This window comes from Oncorhynchus nerka, linkage group LG9b (genome assembly GCF_034236695.1).
Source record: "Oncorhynchus nerka isolate Pitt River linkage group LG9b, Oner_Uvic_2.0, whole genome shotgun sequence".
NCBI classification, from domain to species: domain Eukaryota; kingdom Metazoa; phylum Chordata; class Actinopteri; order Salmoniformes; family Salmonidae; genus Oncorhynchus; species Oncorhynchus nerka.
The window spans coordinates 49,672,846-49,693,187 of NC_088424.1; the positions used below are offsets into that span (position 1 = coordinate 49,672,846).

Genomic DNA, 20,342 nt, shown 5'->3' on the forward strand with positions numbered 1-20,342 from the left:
CTAACCACTAGGCTACCTGCTGGTCACTAGTCCAACACTCTAACCACTAGGCTACCTGCTGGTTACTAGTCCAACACTCTAACCACTAGGCTACCTGCTGGTTACTAGTCCAACGCTCTAACCACTAGGCTACCTGCTGGTCACTAGTCCAACACTCTAACCACTAGGATACCTGCTGGTTACTAGTCCAACACTCTAACCACTAGGCTACCTGCTGGTTACTGGCACAACGCTCTATCCACTAGGCTACATGCTGGTTACTAGTCCAACACTCTAACCACTAGGCTACCTGCTGGTTACTAGTCCAACGCTCTAACCACTAGGCTACCTGCTGGTTACTAGTCCAACACTCTAACCACTAGGCTACCTGCTGGTTACTAGTCCAACGCTCTAACCACTAGGCTACCTGCTGGTTACTAGTCCAACGCTCTAACCACCAGGCTACCTGCTGGTTACTAGTCCAACACTCTAACCACTAGGCTACCTGCTGGTTATTAGTCCAACACTCTAACCACTAGGCTACCTGCTGGTTACTGACCCAACGCTCTAACCACTAGGCTGCCTGCCGTCCCAACACTAACCACTAGGCTACCTGCTGGCTACTAGTCCAACACTCTAACCACTAGGCTGCCTGCCGTCCCAACACTCTAACCACTAGGCTACCTGCTGGTTACTGACCCAACACTCTAACCACTAGGCTACCTGCTGGTTACTGACCCAACACTAACCACTAGGCTACCTGCTGGTTACTGACCCAACACTCTCACCACTAGGCTACCTGATGGTTAATGACCCAACACTCTCACCACTAGGCTACCTGCTGGGTACTGACCAACACTAACCACTAGGCTACCTGCTGGTTACTGACCCAACACTCTCACCACTAGGCTACCTGCTGGTTAATGACCCAACACTCTCACCACTAGGCTACCTGCTGGTTACTGACCCAACACTCTAACCACTAGGCTACCTGCTGGTTACTAGTCCAACACTTTAACCACTAGGCTACCTGCTGGTTACTGGCCCAACACTCTCACCACTAGGCTACCTGCTGGTTACTGGCCCAACACTCTCACCACTAGGCTGCCTGCTGGTTACTAGTCCAACACTCTAACCACTAGGCTACCTGCTGGTTACTGACCCAACGCTCTAACCACTAGGCTACCTGCTGGTTACTGACCCAACACTAACCACTAGGCTACCTGCTGGTTACTGACCCAACACTCTAACCACTAGGCTACCTGCTGGTTACTAGTTCAACGCTCTAACCACTAGGCTACCTGCTGGTTACTAGTTCAACGCTCTAACCACTAGTCTACCTGCTGGTTACTAGTCCAACGTTCTAACCACTAGGCTGCCTGCTGGTTACTGACCCAACACTCTCACCACTAGGCTACCTGCTGGTTACTGACCCAACACTCTCACCACTAGGCTACCTGCTGGTTACTGACCCAACACTCTCACCACTAGGCTACTTGCTGGTTACTGGCCCATCACTCTAACCACTAGGCTACCTGCTGGTTACTGGCCCAACACTCTAACCACTAGGCTACCTGCTGGTTACTGACCCAACACTCTAACCACTAGGCTACCTGCTGGTTACTGACCCAACACTCTAACCACTAGGCTACCTGCTGGTTACTGACCCAACACTCTAACCACTAGGCTACCTGCTGGTTACTAGTCCAACGCTCTAACCACTAGTCTACCTGCTGGTTACTAGTCCAACGTTCTAACCACTAGGCTGCCTGCTGGTTACTGACCCAACACTCTCACCACTAGGCTACCTGCTGGTTACTGACCCAACACTCTCACCACTAGGCTACTTGCTGGTTACTGGCCCATCACTCTAACCACTAGGCTACCTGCTGGTTACTAGTCCAACGCTCTAACCACTAGTCTACCTGCTGGTTACTAGTCCAACGTTCTAACCACTAGGCTGCCTGCTGGTTACTGACCCAACACTCTCACCACTAGGCTACCTGCTGGTTACTGGCCCAACACTCTAACCACTAGGCTACCTGCTGGTTACTGACCCAACACTCTAACCACTAGGCTACCTGCTGGTTACTGACCCAACACTCTAACCACTAGGCTACCTGCTGGCTACTGACCCAACACTCTAACCACTAGGCTACCTGCTGGTTACTAGTCCAACGCTCTAACCACTAGTCTACCTGCTGGTTACTAGTCCAACGTTCTAACCACTAGGCTGCCTGCTGGTTACTGACCCAACACTCTCACCACTAGGCTACCTGCTGGTTACTGACCCAACACTCTCACCACTAGGCTACTTGCTGGTTACTGGCCCATCACTCTAACCACTAGGCTACCTGCTGGTTACTAGTCCAACGCTCTAACCACTAGTCTACCTGCTGGTTACTAGTCCAACGTTCTAACCACTAGGCTGCCTGCTGGTTACTGACCCAACACTCTCACCACTAGGCTACCTGCTGGTTACTGACCCAACACTCTCACCACTAGGCTACCTGCTGGTTACTGACCCAACACTCTAACCACTAGGCTACCTGCTGGTTACTGACCCAACACTCTAACCACTAGGCTACCTGCTGGTTACTAGTCCAACGCTCTAACCACTAGTCTACCTGCTGGTTACTAGTCCAACGTTCTAACCACTAGGCTGCCTGCTGGTTACTGACCCAACACTCTCACCACTAGGCTACCTGCTGGTTACTGACCCAACACTCTCACCACTAGGCTACCTGCTGGTTACTGACCCAACACTCTCACCACTAGGCTACCTGCTGGTTACTGACCCAACACTCTAACCACTAGGCTACCTGCTGGTTACTGGCCCAACACTCTAACCACTAGGCTACCTGCTGGTTACTGGCCCAACACTCTCACCACTAGGCTACCTGCTGGTTACTGACCCAACACTCTCACCACTAGGCTACCTGCTGGTTACTGGCCCAACACTCTCACCACTAGGCTACCTGCTGGTTACTAGTCCAACGCTCTAACCACTAGTCTACCTGCTGGTTACTGGCCCATCACTCTAACCACTAGGCTACCTGCTGGTTACTGGCCCAACACTCTCACCACTAGGCTACCTGCCTCCCGTAAGGAGAGATGAGACTAGCCAGAGATAAAATAGTGCTGCAGGATAGTTGAGCCGACTCAAGATTGTAAAATCTACACTTTATAAAAAATATCAACACATGAAAAAGTGTTAGTCTCATGTTAGTGAGCATTTCTCACGTCAGTCAGAGCTGTGACCTCTAGCCGGTCACGAGCTGTGACCTCTAGCCGGTCACGTCAGTCAGATCTGTGACCTCTAGCCGGTCACGTCAGTCAGATCTGTGACCTCTAGCCGGTCACGAGCTGTGACCTCTAGCCGGTCACGTCAGTCAGAGTTCTGACCTCTGTATGTCAGCGATCTCGGCCCTCAGTCTCTCGATCTCCTCCTTCTCTGTAGCGATCTGTCTCCTCAACACCTGCTCCAGAGATATCAGCTCCTCCTGCTCTGTCAGGATCTCATTCTCCTGTAGGGAGGGAGGGGAGAGGGAGGCAGGGAGGGAGAGAGAGAGAGAGGGGGGAGAGACAGGGGAGGCAGGGAGGGGATAAAAAAAAAGCACTGTTCAGCATAGGGTAGCCTAGTGGTTAGAGCGTTGGACTAGTAACCGGAAGGTTGCAAGTTCAAACCCCCGAGCTGACAAGGTACAAATCTGTCGTTCTGCCCCTGAACAGGCAGTTAACCCACTGTTCCCAGGCCGTCATTGAAAATAAGAATTTGTTCTTAACTGACTTGCCTGGTTAAATAAAGGTAAAATAAAAAAATAAATCAGCAGATCATTTCCACTCCATAATAATGTCCATGTTCGTGTGTGTTACCCTGTGTGTTACCCTGTGTGTTACCCTGTGTGTTACCCTGTGTGTTACCGTGTGTGTTACCCTGTGTGTTACCCTGTGTGTTACCCTGTGTGTTACCCTGTGTGTTACCTGTGTGTGTTACCGTGTGTGTTACCCTGTGTGTTACCTGTGTGTGTTACCTGTGTGTGTTACCTGTGTGTGTTACCTGTGTGTTACCGTGTGTGTTACCGTGTGTGTTACCGTGTGTGTTACCCTGTGTGTTACCATGTGTGTTACCGTGTGTGTTACCCTGTGTGTTACCCTGTGTGTTACCCTGTGTGTTACCCTGTGTGTTACCCTGTGTGTTACCTGTGTGTGTTACCGTGTGTGTTACCGTGTGTGTTACCCTGTGTGTTACCCTGTGTGTTACCCTGTGTGTTACCTGTGTGTTACCTGTGTGTTACCTGTGTGTTACCGTGTGTGTTACCCTGTGTGTTACCATGTGTGTTACCCTGTGTGTTACCGTGTGTGTTACCCTGTGTGTTACCTGTGTGTGTTACCCTGTGTGTTACCATGTGTGTTACCCTGTGTGTTACCGTGTGTGTTACCCTGTGTGTTACCTGTGTGTGTTACCGTGTGTGTTACCGTGTGTGTTACCCTGTGTGTTACCTGTGTGTGTTACCTGTGTGTGTTACCTGTGTGTTACCTGTGTGTTACCCTGTGTGTTACCTGTGTGTGTTACCTGTGTGTGTTACCTGTGTGTTACCGTGTGTGTTACCGTGTGTGTTACCCTGTGTGTTACCTGTGTGTGTTACCTGTGTGTGTTACCTGTGTGTTACCGTGTGTGTTACCCTGTGTGTTACCTGTGTGTGTTACCTGTGTGTGTTACCCTGTGTGTGTTACCCTGTGTGTGTTACCTGTGTGTGTTACCCTGTGTGTTACCTGTGTGTGTTACCTGTGTGTGTTACCGTGTGTGTTACCCTGTGTGTGTTACCTGTGTGTGTTACCCTGTGTGTTACCTGTGTGTGTTACCCTGTGTGTTACCGTGTGTGTTACCCTGTGTGTTACCCTGTGTGTTACCCTGTGTGTGTTACCCTGTGTGTGTTACCCTGTGTGTGTTACCCTGTGTGTGTTACCTGTGTGTGTTACCCTGTGTGTGTTACCCTGTGTGTTACCCTGTGTGTGTTACCCTGTGTGTGTTACCCTGTGTGTTACCCTGTGTGTTACCCTGTGTGTTACCCTGTGTGTTACCCTGTGTGTTACCCTGTGTGTTACCCTGTGTGTTACCCTGTGTGTTACCTGTGTGTTACCTGTGTGTTACCCTGTGTGTTACCCTGTGTGTGTGTTACCCTGTGTGTTACCCTGTGTGTTACCCTGTGTGTTACCCTGTGTGTTACCCTGTGTGTTACCCTGTGTGTTACCCTGTGTGTTACCGTGTGTGTTACCCTGTGTGTTACCCTGTGTGTGTTACCCTGTGTGTGTTACCCTGTGTGTTACCCTGTGTGTTACCCTGTGTGTTACCCTGTGTGTTACCCTGTGTGTTACCCTGTGTGTGTTACCGTGTGTGTTACCGTGTGTGTTACCGTGTGTGTTACCCTGTGTGTTACCGTGTGTGTTACCCTGTGTGTTACCGTGTGTGTGTGTGTTACCGTGTGTGTTACCCTGTGTGTGTTACCGTGTGTGTTACCCTGTGTGTTACCGTGTGTGTTACCCTGTGTGTTACCCTGTGTGTGTGTTACCCTGTGTGTGTTACCCTGTGTGTGTTACCCTGTGTGTTACCCTGTGTGTTACCGTGTGTGTTACCCTGTGTGTTACCGTGTGTGTTACCGTGTGTGTTACCCTGTGTGTTACCCTGTGTGTGTGTTACCCTGTGTGTGTGTTACCGTGTGTGTTACCGTGTGTGTTACCCTGTGTGTTACCCTGTGTGTTACCCTGTGTTACCCTGTGTGTTACCGTGTGTGTGTTACCTGTGTGTTACCGTGTGTGTGTTACCCTGTGTGTTACCGTGTGTGTGTTACCTGTGTGTTACCGTGTGTGTGTTACCGTGTGTGTTACCCTGTGTGTTACCGTGTGTTACCCTGTGTGTTACCCTGTGTGTTACCGTGTGTGTTACCATGTGTGTTACCGTGTGTGTGTGTTACCCTGTGTGTTACCCTGTGTGTTACCGTGTGTGTTACCCTGTGTGTTACCCTGTGTGTTACCGTGTGTGTTACCTGTGTGTTACCCTGTGTGTGTGTGTTACCCTGTGTGTTACCTGTGTGTGTACCGTGTGTGTTACCCTGTGTGTGTTACCTGTGTGTGTTACCTGTGTGTGTTACCTGTGTGTTACCCTGTGTGTTACCCTACCCTGTGTGTTACCATGTGTGTTACCCTGTGTGTTACCTGTGTGTTACCCTGTGTGTGTTACCCTGTGTGTTACCCTGTGTGTTACCCTGTGTGTTACCTGTGTGTGTTACCCTGTGTGTGTTACCCTGTGTGTTACCCCTGTGTTGCCCTGTGTGTGTTACCCTGTGTGTTGCCCTGTGTGTTACCTGTGTGTTACCGTGTGTGTTACCGTGTGTGTTACCTGTGTGTGTTACCCTGTGTTACCCTGTGTGTTACCTGTGTGTGTTACCTGTGTGTGTTACCTGTGTGTTACCGTGTGTGTTGCGTGTGTGTGTTACCGTGTGTGTTACCCTGTGTGTTACCATGTGTGTGTTACCTGTGTGTTACCCTGTGTGTTACCCTGTGTGTTACCGTGTGTGTGTTACCGTGTGTGTTACCCTGTGTGTTACCCTGTGTGTTACCGGTGTGTGTTACCGTGTGTGTTACCGTGTGTGTTACCGTGTGTGTTACCCTGTGTGTTACCTGTGTGTTACCCTGTGTGTTACCTGTGTGTTACCTGTGTGTTACCTGTGTGTTACCCTGTGTGTTACCTGTGTGTGTTACCTGTGTGTTACCTGTGTGTTACCGTGTGTGTTACCTGTGTGTGTTACCTGTGTGTGTTACCGTGTGTGTTACCCTGTGTGTTACCCTGTGTGTGTTACCTGTGTGTGTTACCTGTGTGTGTTACCTGTGTGTTACCCTGTGTGTTACCGTGTGTGTTACCGTGTGTGTTACCCTGTGTGTTACCCTGTGTGTGTTACCCTGTGTGTGTTACCCTGTGTGTGTTACCCTGTGTGTGTTACCCTGTGTGTGTTACCCTGTGTGTGTTACCTGTGTGTGTTACCCTGTGTGTGTTACCCTGTGTGTTACCCTGTGTGTGTTACCCTGTGTGTTACCCTGTGTGTTACCCTGTGTGTGTTACCCTGTGTGTGTTACCCTGTGTGTTACCCTGTGTGTTACCCTGTGTGTTACCCTGTGTGTTACCCCTGTGTGTTACCGTGTGTGTTACCCTGTGTGTTACCCTGTGTGTTACCCTGTGTGTGTTACCGTGTGTGTTACCTGTGTGTTACCCTGTGTGTTACCCTGTGTGTTACCCTGTGTGTGTTACCTGTGTGTGTTACCCTGTGTGTTACCTGTGTGTGTTACCGTGTGTGTTACCCTGTGTGTTACCCTGTGTGTGTTACCTGTGTGTGTTACCCTGTGTGTTACCTGTGTGTTACCCTGTGTGTGTTACCCTGTGTGTTACCTGTGTGTGTGTTACCTGTGTGTTGCCCTGTGTGTTGCCTGTGTGTTACCTGTGTGTGTTACCCTGTGTGTTACCCTGTGTGTTACCTGTGTGTTACCGTGTGTGTTGTGTGTTACCCTGTGTGTTACCTGTGTGTGTTACCCTGTGTGTTACCTGTGTGTTACCCTGTGTGTTACCGTGTGTGTTACCGTGTGTGTGTGTTACCTGTGTGTTACCCTGTGTGTTACCCTGTGTGTTGCCCTGTGTGTTACCCTGTGTGTTACCTGTGTGTGTTACCCTGTGTGTTACCGTGTGTGTTACCCTGTGTGTTACCCTGTGTGTTACCCTGTGTGTTACCTGTGTGTTACCGTGTGTGTTACCCTGTGTGTTACCTGTGTGTTGTGTGTTACCCTGTGTGTTACCCTGTGTGTTACCTGTGTGTGTTACCCTGTGTGTTACCCTGTGTGTTACCTGTGTGTGTTACCTGTGTGTTACCCTGTGTGTTACCTGTGTGTGTTACCTGTGTGTGCCCTGTGTGTGTTACCCTGTGTGTGTTACCCTGTGTGTGTTACCTGTGTGTGTTACCCTGTGTGTTACCCGTGTGTGTTACCTGTGTGTGTGTGTGTTACCGTGTGTGTGTTACCCTGTGTGTTACCCTGTGTGTGTTACCTGTGTGTGTTACCTGTGTGTGTTACCTGTGTGTGTTACCCTGTGTGTGTTGTGTGTTACCCTGTGTGTGTTACCCTGTGTGTTACCCTGTGTGTGTTACCGTGTGTGTTACCCTGTGTGTTACCCTGTGTGTTACCCGTGTGTGTTACCCTGTGTGTTACCCTGTGTGTTACCCCTGTGTGTGTTACCCTGTGTGTTACCCTGTGTGTGTTACCCTGTGTGTGTTACCCTGTGTGTTACCCTGTGTGTGTTACCCTGTGTGTGTTACCTGTGTGTGTTACCGTGTGTGTTACCGTGTGTGTTACCCTGTGTGTTACCCTGTGTGTTACCCTGTGTGTGTTACCGTGTGTGTTACCCTGTGTGTTACCGTGTGTGTTACCCTGTGTGTTACCCTGTGTGTTACCCTGTGTGTTACCCTGTGTGTGTTACCCTGTGTGTTACCTGTGTGTTACCCCTGTGTGTGTGTGTTACCCTGTGTGTTACCCTGTGTGTGTTACCCTGTGTGTTACCCGTGTGTGTTACCCTGTGTGTGTTACCGTGTGTGTTACCCTGTGTGTGTTACCTGTGTGTTACCCTGTGTGTTACCCTGTGTGTGTTACCTGTGTGTGTTACCCTGTGTGTTACCCTGTGTGTTACCGTGTGTGTGTGTTACCGTGTGTGTTACCCTGTGTGTTACCCTGTGTGTTACCCTGTGTGTTACCTGTGTGTGTGTTACCCTGTGTGTTACCCTGTGTGTGTTACCCTGTGTGTGTTACCGTGTGTTACCCTGTGTGTTACCGTGTGTGTGTTACCTCTGTGTGTTACCCTGTGTTACCCTGTGTGTTACCGTGTGTGTTACCCTGTGTGTTACCGTGTGTGTTACCCTGTGTGTTACCCTGTGTGTGTTACCCTGTGTGTTACCCTGTGTGTGTGTTACCGTGTGTGTTACCTGTGTGTTACCCTGTGTGTTACCCTGTGTGTTACCGTGTGTGTTACCTGTGTGTTACCTGTGTGTGTGTGTTACCCTGTGTGTGTGTGTTACCGTGTGTGTTACCCCTGTGTGTGTTACCCTGTGTGTTACCTGTGTGTGTTACCTGTGTGTTACCCTGTGTGTGTGTTACCCTGTGTGTTACCCTGTGTGTTACCCTGTGTGTGTTACCCTGTGTGTTACCTGTGTGTGTTACCCTGTGTGTTACCCTGTGTGTGTGTGTTACCCTGTGTGTTACCTGTGTGTGTTACCCTGTGTGTTACCCTGTGTGTTACCCTGTGTGTTACCCTGTGTGTTACCCTGTGTGTTACCCTGTGTGTTACCCTGTGTGTTGTTACCCTGTGTGTGTTACCCTGTGTGTTACCCTGTGTGTGTTACCCTGTGTGTGTTACCGTGTGTGTGTGTGTGTTACCCTGTGTGTTACCCTGTGTGTTGTGTGTTACCTGTGTGTTACCTGTGTGTTACCGTGTGTGTTACCCTGTGTGTTACCCTGTGTGTTACCTGTGTGTGTTACCCTGTGTGTTACCCTGTGTGTTACCGTGTGTGTTACCCTGTGTGTTACCCTGTGTGTTACCGTGTGTGTTACCGTGTGTGTTACCCTGTGTGTTACCTGTGTGTGTTACCCTGTGTGTTACCGTGTGTGTTACCGTGTGTGTTACCCTGTGTGTTACCTGTGTGTTACCGTGTGTGTGTTACCGTGTGTGTTACCGTGTGTGTTACCGTGTGTGTTACCGTGTGTGTGTTACCGTGTGTGTGTTACCGTGTGTTACCCTGTGTGTTACCCTGTGTGTTACCCTGTGTGTTACCCTGTGTGTTACCTGTGTGTTACCCTGTGTGTTACCCTGTGTGTTACCTGTGTGTTACCCTGTGTGTGTTACCTGTGTGTGTGTTACCCTGTGTGTGTTACCTGTGTGTGTTACCTGTGTGTGTTACCTGTGTGTGTTACCCTGTGTGTTACCTGTGTGTTACCTGTGTGTGTTACCGTGTGTGTGTTACCCTGTGTGTTACCCTGTGTGTGTTACCGTGTGTGTTACCTGTGTGTGTTACCCTGTGTGTGTTACCCTGTGTGTGTTACCCTGTGTGTGTTACCCTGTGTGTTACCCTGTGTGTTACCCTGTGTGTTACCCTGTGTTTCCCTGTGTGTTACCCTGTGTGTTACCGTGTGTGTACCCTGTGTGTTGTGTGTGTTACCCTGTGTGTTACCGTCTGTGTGTTACCCTGTGTGTTACCCTGTGTGTTACCGTGTGTGTTACCCTGTGTGTTACCGCGTGTGTGTTACCGTGTGTGTGTTACCGCGTGTGTGTTACCGCGTGTGTGTTACCGTGTGTGTGTTACCGTGTGTGTTACCGTGTGTGTTACCCTGTGTGTGTTACCCTGTGTGTTACCGTGTGTGTTACCCTGTGTGTTACCGTGTGTGTTACCCTGTGTGTTACCCTGTGTGTTACCCTGTGTGTTACCCTGTGTGTTACCCTGTGTGTTACCCTGTGTGTTACCCTGTGTGTTACCTGTGTGTTACCCTGTGTGTGTTACCCTGTGTGTTACCCTGTGTGTTACCCTGTGTGTTACCCTGTGTGTGTTACCGTGTGTGTTACCCTGTGTGTTACCCTGTGTGTTACCGTGTGTGTTACCCTGTGTGTTACCCTGTGTGTGTTACCGTGTGTGTTACCCTGTGTGTTACCCTGTGTGTGTTACCCTGTGTGTTACCCTGTGTGTGTTACCGTGTGTGTTACCGTGTGTGTTACCCTGTGTGTTACCTGTGTGTGTTACCGTGTGTGTTACCCTGTGTGTGTTACCCTGTGTGTGTTACCTGTGTGTGTTACCCTGTGTGTTACCTGTGTGTTACCGTGTGTGTTACCCTGTGTGTTACCCTGTGTGTTACCGTGTGTGTTACCGCGTGTGTGTTACCCTGTGTGTTGTGTGTGTTACCCTGTGTGTTACCCTGTGTGTTACCCTGTGTGTGTGTGTGTTACCCGTGTGTGTGTGTGTTACCGTGTGTGTGTGTGTGTTACCCTGTGTGTTACCCTGTGTGTGTGTTACCCTGTGTGTTACCCGTGTGTGTTACCCTGTGTGTGTGTGTGTTACCCTGTGTGTTACCCTGTGTGTGTTACCCTGTGTGTGTTACCCTGTGTGTTACCGTGTGTGTTATTGCCCTGTGTGTTACCCTGTGTGTGTGTTACCCGTGTGTGTGTTACCCTGTGTGTTACCCTGTGTGTGTTACCCTGTGTGTGTGTGTTACCCTGTGTGTTACCCTGTGTGTGTGTGTGTTACCCTGTGTGTTACCTGTGTTACCCTGTGTGTGTGTTACCGTGTGTGTTACCCTGTGTGTTACCGTGTGTGTTACCTGTGTGTTACCCTGTGTGTTACCCTGTGTGTTACCCTGTGTGTTACCCTGTGTGTTACCCTGTGTGTGTGTTACCCTGTGTGTTACCCTGTGTGTTGTGTGTGTTACCCTGTGTGTGTGTTACCCTGTGTGTGTTACCTGTGTGTTACCCTGTGTGTTACCCTGTGTGTTACCCTGTGTGTTACCCTGTGTGTGTTACCTGTGTGTTACCCTGTGTGTTACCGTGTGTGTTACCCTGTGTGTTACCTGTGTGTGTGTTACCTGTGTGTGTTACCCTGTGTGTTGTGTGTTACCCTGTGTGTGTGTTACCCTGTGTGTGTTACCCTGTGTGTGTTACCCGTGTGTGTTACCCTGTGTGTGTTACCTGTGTGTGTTACCCTGTGTGTTACCCTGTGTGTTACCCGTGTGTGTTACCCTGTGTGTTACCCTGTGTGTGTTACCCTGTGTGTTACCCTGTACCTGTGTGTTGCCCTGTGTGTGTTACCCTGTGTGTTGCCCTGTGTGTGTGTTACCCTGTGTGTTACCCTGTGTGTGTGTGTTACCTGTGTGTTACCTGTGTGTTACCCTGTGTGTGTGTTACCCCTGTGTTACCCTGTGTGTTACCCTGTGTGTTACCCTGTGTGTTACCCTGTGTGTTACCCTGTGTGTTATCCCTGTGTGTTACCCTGTGTGTTACCCTGTGTGTGTTACCGTGTGTGTTACCCTGTGTGTTACCTGTGTGTGTTACCCTGTGTGTTACCGTGTGTGTTACCTGTGTGTGTGTGTGTTACCCTGGTGTTGTGTGTTACCGTGTGTGTTACCCTGTGTGTTACCGTGTGTGTGTGTTACCCCGTGTGTGTTACCCTGTGTGTGTTACCGTGTGTGTTACCCTGTGTGTTACCCTGTGTGTTACCGTGTGTGTGTGTGTGTGTTACCCTGTGTGTGTTACCTGTGTGTTACCTGTGTGTTACCGTGTGTGTTACCGTGTGTGTTACCCTGTGTGTTACCCTGTGTGTGTTACCCTGTGTGTTACCCTGTGTGTGTTACCCTGTGTGTGTTACCCTGTGTGTGTTACCCTGTGTGTTACCGTGTGTGTTTACCCTGTGTGTTACCGTGTGTGTTACCCTGTGTGTTACCGTGTGTGTTACCCTGTGTGTTACCGTGTGTGTTACCCTGTGTGTTACCGTGTGTTACCCTGTGTGTTACCCTGTGTGTGTTACCCTGTGTGTTACCCTGTGTGTTACCCTGTGTGTGTTACCCTGTGTGTGTTACCTGTGTGTGTTACCCTGTGTGTTACCTGTGTGTGTTACCCTGTGTGTTACCCTGTGTGTTACCCTGTGTGTTACCCTGTGTGTTACCCTGTGTGTGTTACCCTGTGTGTGTTACCCTGTGTGTTACCCTGTGTGTTACCGTGTGTGTTACCCTGTGTGTGTTACCTGTGTGTTACCCTGTGTGTTACCCTGTGTGTTACCCGTGTGTGTTACCCTGTGTGTTACCGTGTGTGTGTGTGTTACCGTGTGTGTTACCCTGTGTGTTACCCTGTGTGTTACCCTGTGTGTGTTACCCTGTGTGTTACCCTGTGTGTTACCGTGTGTGTTACCCTGTGTGTTACCCTGTGTGTTACCCTGTGTGTTACCGTGTGTGTGTTACCCTGTGTGTTACCCTGTGTGTTACCTGTGTGTGTTACCTGTGTGTTACCTGTGTGTTACCGTGTGTGTTACCGTGTGTGTTACCCTGTGTGTTACCGTGTGTGTTACCTGTGTGTGTGTTACCCTGTGTGTGTTACCGTGTGTGTTACCCTGTGTGTTACCGTGTGTGTTACCCTGTGTGTGTTACCCTGTGTGTTACCCTGTGTGTTACCCTGTGTGTTACCCGTGTGTGTTACCGTGTGTGTTACCCTGTGTGTGTGTTACCCTGTGTGTGTGTTACCCTGTGTGTTACCGTGTGTGTGTTACCCTGTGTGTTACCCTGTGTGTTACCCTGTGTGTTACCCTGTGTGTTACCCGTGTGTGTTACCCTGTGTGTTACCGTGTGTGTTACCCTGTGTGTTGTGTGTTACCCTGTGTGTTACCGTGTGTGTGTGTTACCCTGTGTGTTACCGTGTGTGTTACCGTGTGTGTGTTACCCTGTGTGTGTGTTACCCTGTGTGTGTGTTACCCTGTGTGTGTGTTATCGTGTGTGTTACCCTGTGTGTGTGTTACCCTGTGTGTTACCGTGTGTGTGTGTTACCCTGTGTGTTACCCTGTGTGTTACCTGTGTGTTACCCTGTGTGTTACCGTGTGTGTGTTACCCTGTGTGTTACCCTGTGTGTGTTACCGTGCGTGTTACCCTGTGTGTTACCCTGTGTGTTACCCTGTGTGTGTGTTACCCTGTGTGTTACCCTGTGTGTTACCCTGTGTGTTACCCTGTGTGTTACCCTGTGTGTTACCCTGTGTGTTACCGTGTGTGTGTTACCCTGTGTGTTACCCTGTGTGTTACCCTGTGTGTTACCTGTGTGTTACTGTGTGTGTTACCGTGTGTTACCCTGTGTGTTACCGTGTGTTACCCTGTGTGTTACCCTGTGTGTTACCGTGTGTGTTACCCTGTGTGTTACCCTGTGTGTGTGTTACCCTGTGTGTTACCCTGTGTGTTACCGTGTGTGTTACCCTGTGTGTGTGTTACCCTGTGTGTGTGTGTTACCTGTGTGTTGTGTGTTACCCTGTGTGTGTTACCTGTGTGTGTTACCCTGTGTGTTACCCTGTGTGTTACCCTGTGTGTTACCGTGTGTGTTACCCTGTGTGTGTGTTACCCTGTGTGTTACCCTGTGTGTTACCCTGTGTGTGTGTTACCCTGTGTGTTACCTGTGTGTTACCCTGTGTGTTACCCTGTGTGTTACCCTGTGTGTGTTACCCTGTGTGTTGTGTGTGTTACCCTGTGTGTGTTACCCTGTGTGTTACCGTGTGTGTGTTACCCTGTGTGTTACCCTGTGTGTGTTACCGTGTGTGTTACCCTGTGTGTTACCCTGTGTGTTACCCTGTGTGTTACCCTGTGTGTTACCCTGTGTGTGTGTGTTACCCTGTGTGTTACCCTGTGTGTTACCCTGTGTGTTACCCTGTGTGTGTGTTACCCTGTGTGTTACCCTGTGTGTTACCTTGTGTGTGTGTTACCCTGTGTGTTACCCTGTGTGTTACCCTGTGTGTTACCCTGTGTGTGTTACCGTGTGTGTGTTACCCTGTGTGTGTTACCCTGTGTGTGTTACCCTGTGTGTTACCCTGTGTGTGTTACCCTGTGTGTTACCCTGTGTGTGTGTTACCCTGTGTGTTACCCTGTGTGTTACCCTGTGTGTTACCCTGTGTGTTACCCTGTGTGTTACCCTGTGTGTGTTACCCTGTGTGTTACCCTGTGTGTTACCTGTGTGTGTGTGTGTTACCCTGTGTGTTACCCTGTGTGTTACCCTGTGTGTGTTACCCTGTGTGTTACCCTGTGTGTTACCGTGTGTGTTACCCTGTGTGTTACCCTGTGTGTTACCCTGTGTGTTACCCCCTGTGTGTTACCCTGTGTGTTACCCTGTGTGTTACCCTGTGTGTGTTACCCTGTGTGTTACCGTGTGTGTTACCTGTGTGTTACCCTGTGTGTTACCGTGTGTGTTACCCTGTGTGTTACCCTGTGTGTGTGTGTTACCGTGTGTGTTACCCGTGTGTGTGTTACCCTGTGTGTTACCCTGTGTGTTACTGTGTGTGTGTGTTACCCTGTGTGTGTTACCCTGTGTGTGTGTTACCTGTGTGTGTTACCGTGTGTGTTACCCTGTGTGTTACCCTGTGTGTGTTACCCTGTGTGTTACCCTGTGTGTTACCCTGTGTGTTACCCTGTGTGTGTTACCCTGTGTGTTACCCGTGTGTGTGTTACCCTGTGTGTTGTGTGTGTTACCCTGTGTGTTACCCTGTGTTACCTGTGTGTTACCCTGTGTGTTACCCTGTGTGTTACCCTGTGTGTTACCGTGTGTGTTACCCTGTGTGTGTTACCCTGTGTGTTACCCTGTGTGTTACCCTGTGTGTGTTACCCTGTGTGTTACCCTGTGTGTTGTTGTGTGTTACCCTGTGTGTGTGTTACCCTGTGTGTTACCCTGTGTGTTACCCTGTGTGTGTTACCCTGTGTGTTACCGTGTGTGTTACCGTGTGTGTTACCCTGTGTGTGTTACCCTGTGTGTTACCCTGTGTGTTACCCTGTGTGTTACCCTGTGTGTGTTACCCTGTGTGTGTGTTACCCTGTGTGTTACCGTGTGTGTGTTACCCTGTGTGTTACCCTGTGTGTTACCGTGTGTGTGTTACCCTGTGTGTTACCCTGTGTGTTACCCTGTGTGTTACCGTGTGTGTTACCCTGTGTGTTACCCTGTGTACCCTGTGTGTTACCTGTGTGTGTTACCCTGTGTGTTGTGTGTGTTACCCTGTGTGTGTGTGTTACCCCTGTGTGTTACCCTGTGTGTTACCCTGTGTGTTACCGTGTGTGTGTTACCCTGTGTGTTACCCTGTGTGTTACCCTGTGTGTTACCGTGTGTGTTACCCTGTGTGTTACCCGTGTGTGTTACCCTGTGTGTTACCGTGTGTGTTACCCTGTGTGTTACCCTGTGTGTTACCCCTGTGTGTTACCCTGTGTGTTACCCTGTGTGTTACCCTGTGTGTTACCCTGTGTGTGTTACCGTGTGTGTTACCTGTGTTACCCTGTGTGTTACCCTGTGTGTTACCCGTGTGTGTTACCCTGTGTGTGTTACCCTGTGTGTTACCCTGTGTGTGTTACCCTGTGTGTGTGTTACCCTGTGTGTTACCCTGTGTGTTACCCTGTGTGTTACCTGTGTGTGTTACCCTGTGTGTTACCCTGTGTGTGTGTTACCTGTGTGTGTTACCGTGTGTGTTACCCTGTGTGTGTGTTACCCGTGTGTGTGTTACCCGTGTGTGTGTTACCTGTGTGTGTTACCTGTGTGTGTTACCCTGTGTGTTACTGTGTGTGTGTTACCCTGTGTGTTACCCTGTGTGTGTTACCGTGTGTGTGTTACCTGTGTGTGTTACCCTGTGTGTTACCGTGTGTGTGTGTTACCTGTGTGTGTGTGTTACCCTGTGTGTTACCCTGTGTGTTACCTGTGTGTTACCCTGTGTGTTACCCTGTGTGTGTTACCCTGTGTGTTACCCTGTGTGTTGTGTGTTACCCTGTGTGTTACCCCCTGTGTGTGTGTTACCCTGTGTGTGTTACCCTGTGTGTGTTACCCTGTGTGTTACCGTGTGTGTTACCCTGTGTGTTACCTGTGTGTTACCCTGTGTGTTACCCTGTGTGTTACCCTGTGTGTTACCCTGTGTGTGTGTTACCCTGTGTGTTACCCTGTGTGTTACCCTGTGTGTTACCCTGTGTGTGTGTTACCCTGTGTGTGTGTTACCCTGTGTGTTACCCTGTGTGTTACCCTGTGTGTTACCTGTGTGTTACCTGTGTGTTACCCTGTGTGTTACCGTGTGTGTGTTACCCTGTGTGTTACCCTGTGTGTTACCCTGTGTGTTACCCTGTGTGTTACCCTGTGTGTGTGTTACCCTGTGTGTTACCCTGTGTGTGTTACCCTGTGTGTGTGTTACCCTGTGTGTTACCCTGTGTGTTACCCTGTGTGTGTGTTACCCTGTGTGTTACCGTGTGTGTGTTACCCTGTGTGTTACCGTGTGTGTTACGTGTGTGTTACCCTGTGTGTGTGTTATCGTGTGTGTTACCCTGTGTGTGTGTTACCCTGTGTGTTACCTGTGTGTGTGTTACCCTGTGTGTGTTACCCTGTGTGTTACCCTGTGTGTGTGTTACCCTGTGTGTGTGTTACCCTGTGTGTGTGTTACCCTGTGTGTTACCCTGTGTGTTACCCTGTGTGTTACCTGTGTGTGTGTGTTACCCTGTGTGTTACCCTGTGTGTTACCCTGTGTGTTACCCTGTGTGTTACCCTGTGTGTTACCCTGTGTGTTACCCTGTGTGTTACCGTGTGTGTTACCGTGTGTGTTACCGTGTGTGTTACCCTGTGTTACCCTGTGTTACCGTGTGTGTTACCGTGTGTGTTACCGTGTGTGTTACCCTACCCTGTGTTACCGTGTGTGTTACCGTGTGTGTTACCGTGTGTGTTACCCTGTGTGTGTTACCCGTGTGTGTGTTACCGTGTGTGTTACCCTGTGTTACCCTGTGTTACCGTGTGTGTTACCGTGTGTGTTACCGCGTGTGTTACCCTGTGTGTGTTACCGTGTGTGTGTTACCGTGTGTTACCCTGTGTGTTACCTGTGTGTTACCTGTGTGTTACCCTGTGTGTTACCCTGTGTGTTACCCTGTGTGTTACCGTGTGTGTTACCGTGTGTTACCCTGTGTGTTACCCTGTGTGTGTTACCCTGTGTGTTACCGTGTGTGTTACCTGTGTTACCGTGTGTGTTACCGTGTGTGTTACCTGTGTTACCGTGTGTGTTACCGTGTGTGTTACCTGTGTTACCTGTGTGTTACCGTGTGTGTTACCGTGTGTGTTACCGTGTGTTACCTGTGCCAGCAGTATGTTGACCACCTCTTCTTCATTCTCAGTCATCTCTTCTTTAGAAACGTCTTCTTTAGAGAGACTGGCTATCTCCTGGGCTATCTTAGTCTCACACTCCTGGACACACACACACACACACACACACACGTTAGAGAGACCGGATCTCTGACACTCCTGGGAGGTACCCACTAGGGCTGGCACAATTACTGCATAACCGTGTAACCGACGGGTATGGAAGAAATAACCGTCATTTTGGAAACTAATAAACAAACTGAAGACGGGAAGGCAGGTTGAGTTTCTGCTGTAGCACAGACTCTTAACATTGATGAAACTTTGTTGCTTCTTGCTGATACAAGCAGTCTTTGGTTGCCTAGACAACGGCATTCACCATGCAGCAGCAGCACACAGAAATATAATGAATAGAACAGGCTTGGAACCTCTAACCCTGGTAATATGACTGGTAAATAGAATAAATAGAACCTGTAACCCTGGTAAATAGAATGAATAGAACCTGTAACCCTGGTAAATAGAATGAATAGAACCTGTAACCCTGGTAAATAGAATGAATAGAACCTGTAACCCTGGTAAATAGAATGAATAGAACCTGTAACCCTGGTAAATAGAATGAATAGAATCTCTAACCCTGGTAAATAGAATGAATAGAACCTCTAACCCTGGTAAATAGAATGAATAGAACCTGTAACCCTGGTAAATAGAATGAATAGAACCTGTAACCCTGGTAAATAGAATGAATAGAACCTGTAACCCTGGTAAATAGAATGAATAGAATCTCTAACCCTGGTAAATAGAATGAATAGAACCTCTAACCCTGGTAAATAGAATGAATAGAACCTCTAACCCTGGTAAATAGAATGAATATAACCTGTAACCCTGGTAAATAGAATGAATATAACCTCTAACCCTGGTAAATAGAATGAATAGAACCTCAAACCCTGGTAAATAGAATGAATAGAACCTCTAACCCTGGTAAATAGAATGAATAGAACCTCTAACCCTGGTAAATAGAATGAATAGAACCTCTAACCCTGGTCATATGACTGGATATATGTAGGAAAATGAAAGTAATGTGAATTATTGTCAACTAATTCTAGAGTTTATAAACGTTTTGTACCAGTGTTCTGTATAAATAGCCTCTAAAATATATGTAAACAGACTATAAATGACAAATAATCCAAGAGCAGTACTTGCTACATTTCCAATTGGTCTAAGTCCTACCATCAACTGACGTCAGCCAGTGTCTGCCTGTGGATTGACTGCTTTGTTGGAATGGAATTCAACCGTTCCTCTAAAACTGGCTAACCAACTTGGTGCAGATCAATTATTCAAATTCATTATTTTACACGATATCTTATCACAGCACACTAAAAATCAGCTGACCTTTAAATCAAATCTTATTTGTCACATGCTTTGTAGACAACAAGTGTAGAAGTAACAGTGAAATGCTGACTGACGGGTCCTTTTCCAACAATGCAGAGTTAAAGAAGAAAATAAAAAACAATGACAGTGAATAACAGAGTAAAGAAATAACATGGCTATATACACAGGATATTTATGTCTTTATTTTCTCTTTCTAATTATCATAATTGTTTTTAAAACAGTCGTATTGTTCTCTAGTAGTAGTGTTCTGAGTTTAATTTTGTATTGTTGTACTTGTAGTGTTCGGTATTTTGTCAAGTTCTATTTTTGGTGTGGACCCCAGGAAGAGTACCTGCTGCTTCTTCAACAGCTAAAACATAAGTGTTTTGAGCCATATATACATCTACAGAGCATTCAGAAAGTATTCAGACCCCTTGACTTTTTCCACATTTTGTTACGTTGTGCCTCAACGCAATCCTGTCTCGGAGCTCTACGGACAATTCCATCGACCTCATGGCTTGGTTTTTGCTCTGACGTCATATAGACAGGTGTGTCTCTTTCCAAATCATGTCCAATCAATTGAATTTACCACAGGTGGACTTCAATCAAGTTGTAAAAACGTCTCAAGAATGATAATTTTTCCATTAAAAAAAAAAAAACTGGTTTCGCTTTGTCATTATGGGGTATTGTGATGTCATTATGGGGTATTGTGATGTCATTATGGGCTATTCTGATGTCATCATGGGGGATTGTGATGTCATTATGGGGTATTGTGATGTCATTATGGGGTATTGTGATGTCATTATGGAGTATTGTGATGTCATTATGGAGTATTGTGATGTCATTATGGGGTATTGTGATGTCATTATGGGGTATTGTGATGCCATTATGGGGGATTGTGATGTCATCATGGGGGATTGTGATGTCATTATGGGGTATTGTGATGTCATCATGGGGGATTGTGATGTCATTATGGGGTATTGTGATGTCATCATGGGGGATTGTGATGTCATCATGGGGGATTGTGATGTCATTATGGGGTATTGTGTGTAGATTGATGAGCAACATGTTTTATATAATCCATTTTAGAATGAGG

At 48.4% G+C, this 20,342-nt stretch overlaps 1 protein-coding gene across 1 annotated transcript in view; it reads right to left on the minus strand.

The window, feature by feature from the left end:
- Positions 1 to 20,342, minus strand: part of ralbp1 (ralA binding protein 1) — a 77,467-nt gene that overhangs the window by 35,913 nt on the left and 21,212 nt on the right. Inside the window, exons 10-11 of the mRNA XM_065013807.1 lie at positions 17,876 to 17,986; positions 3,385 to 3,506 (exon numbers count right to left, since the gene is read on the minus strand). Of these exons, the coding sequence (XP_064869879.1) occupies positions 3,385 to 3,506; positions 17,876 to 17,986 (233 nt within the window). The remainder of the gene's footprint in view (positions 1 to 3,384; positions 3,507 to 17,875; positions 17,987 to 20,342) is intronic.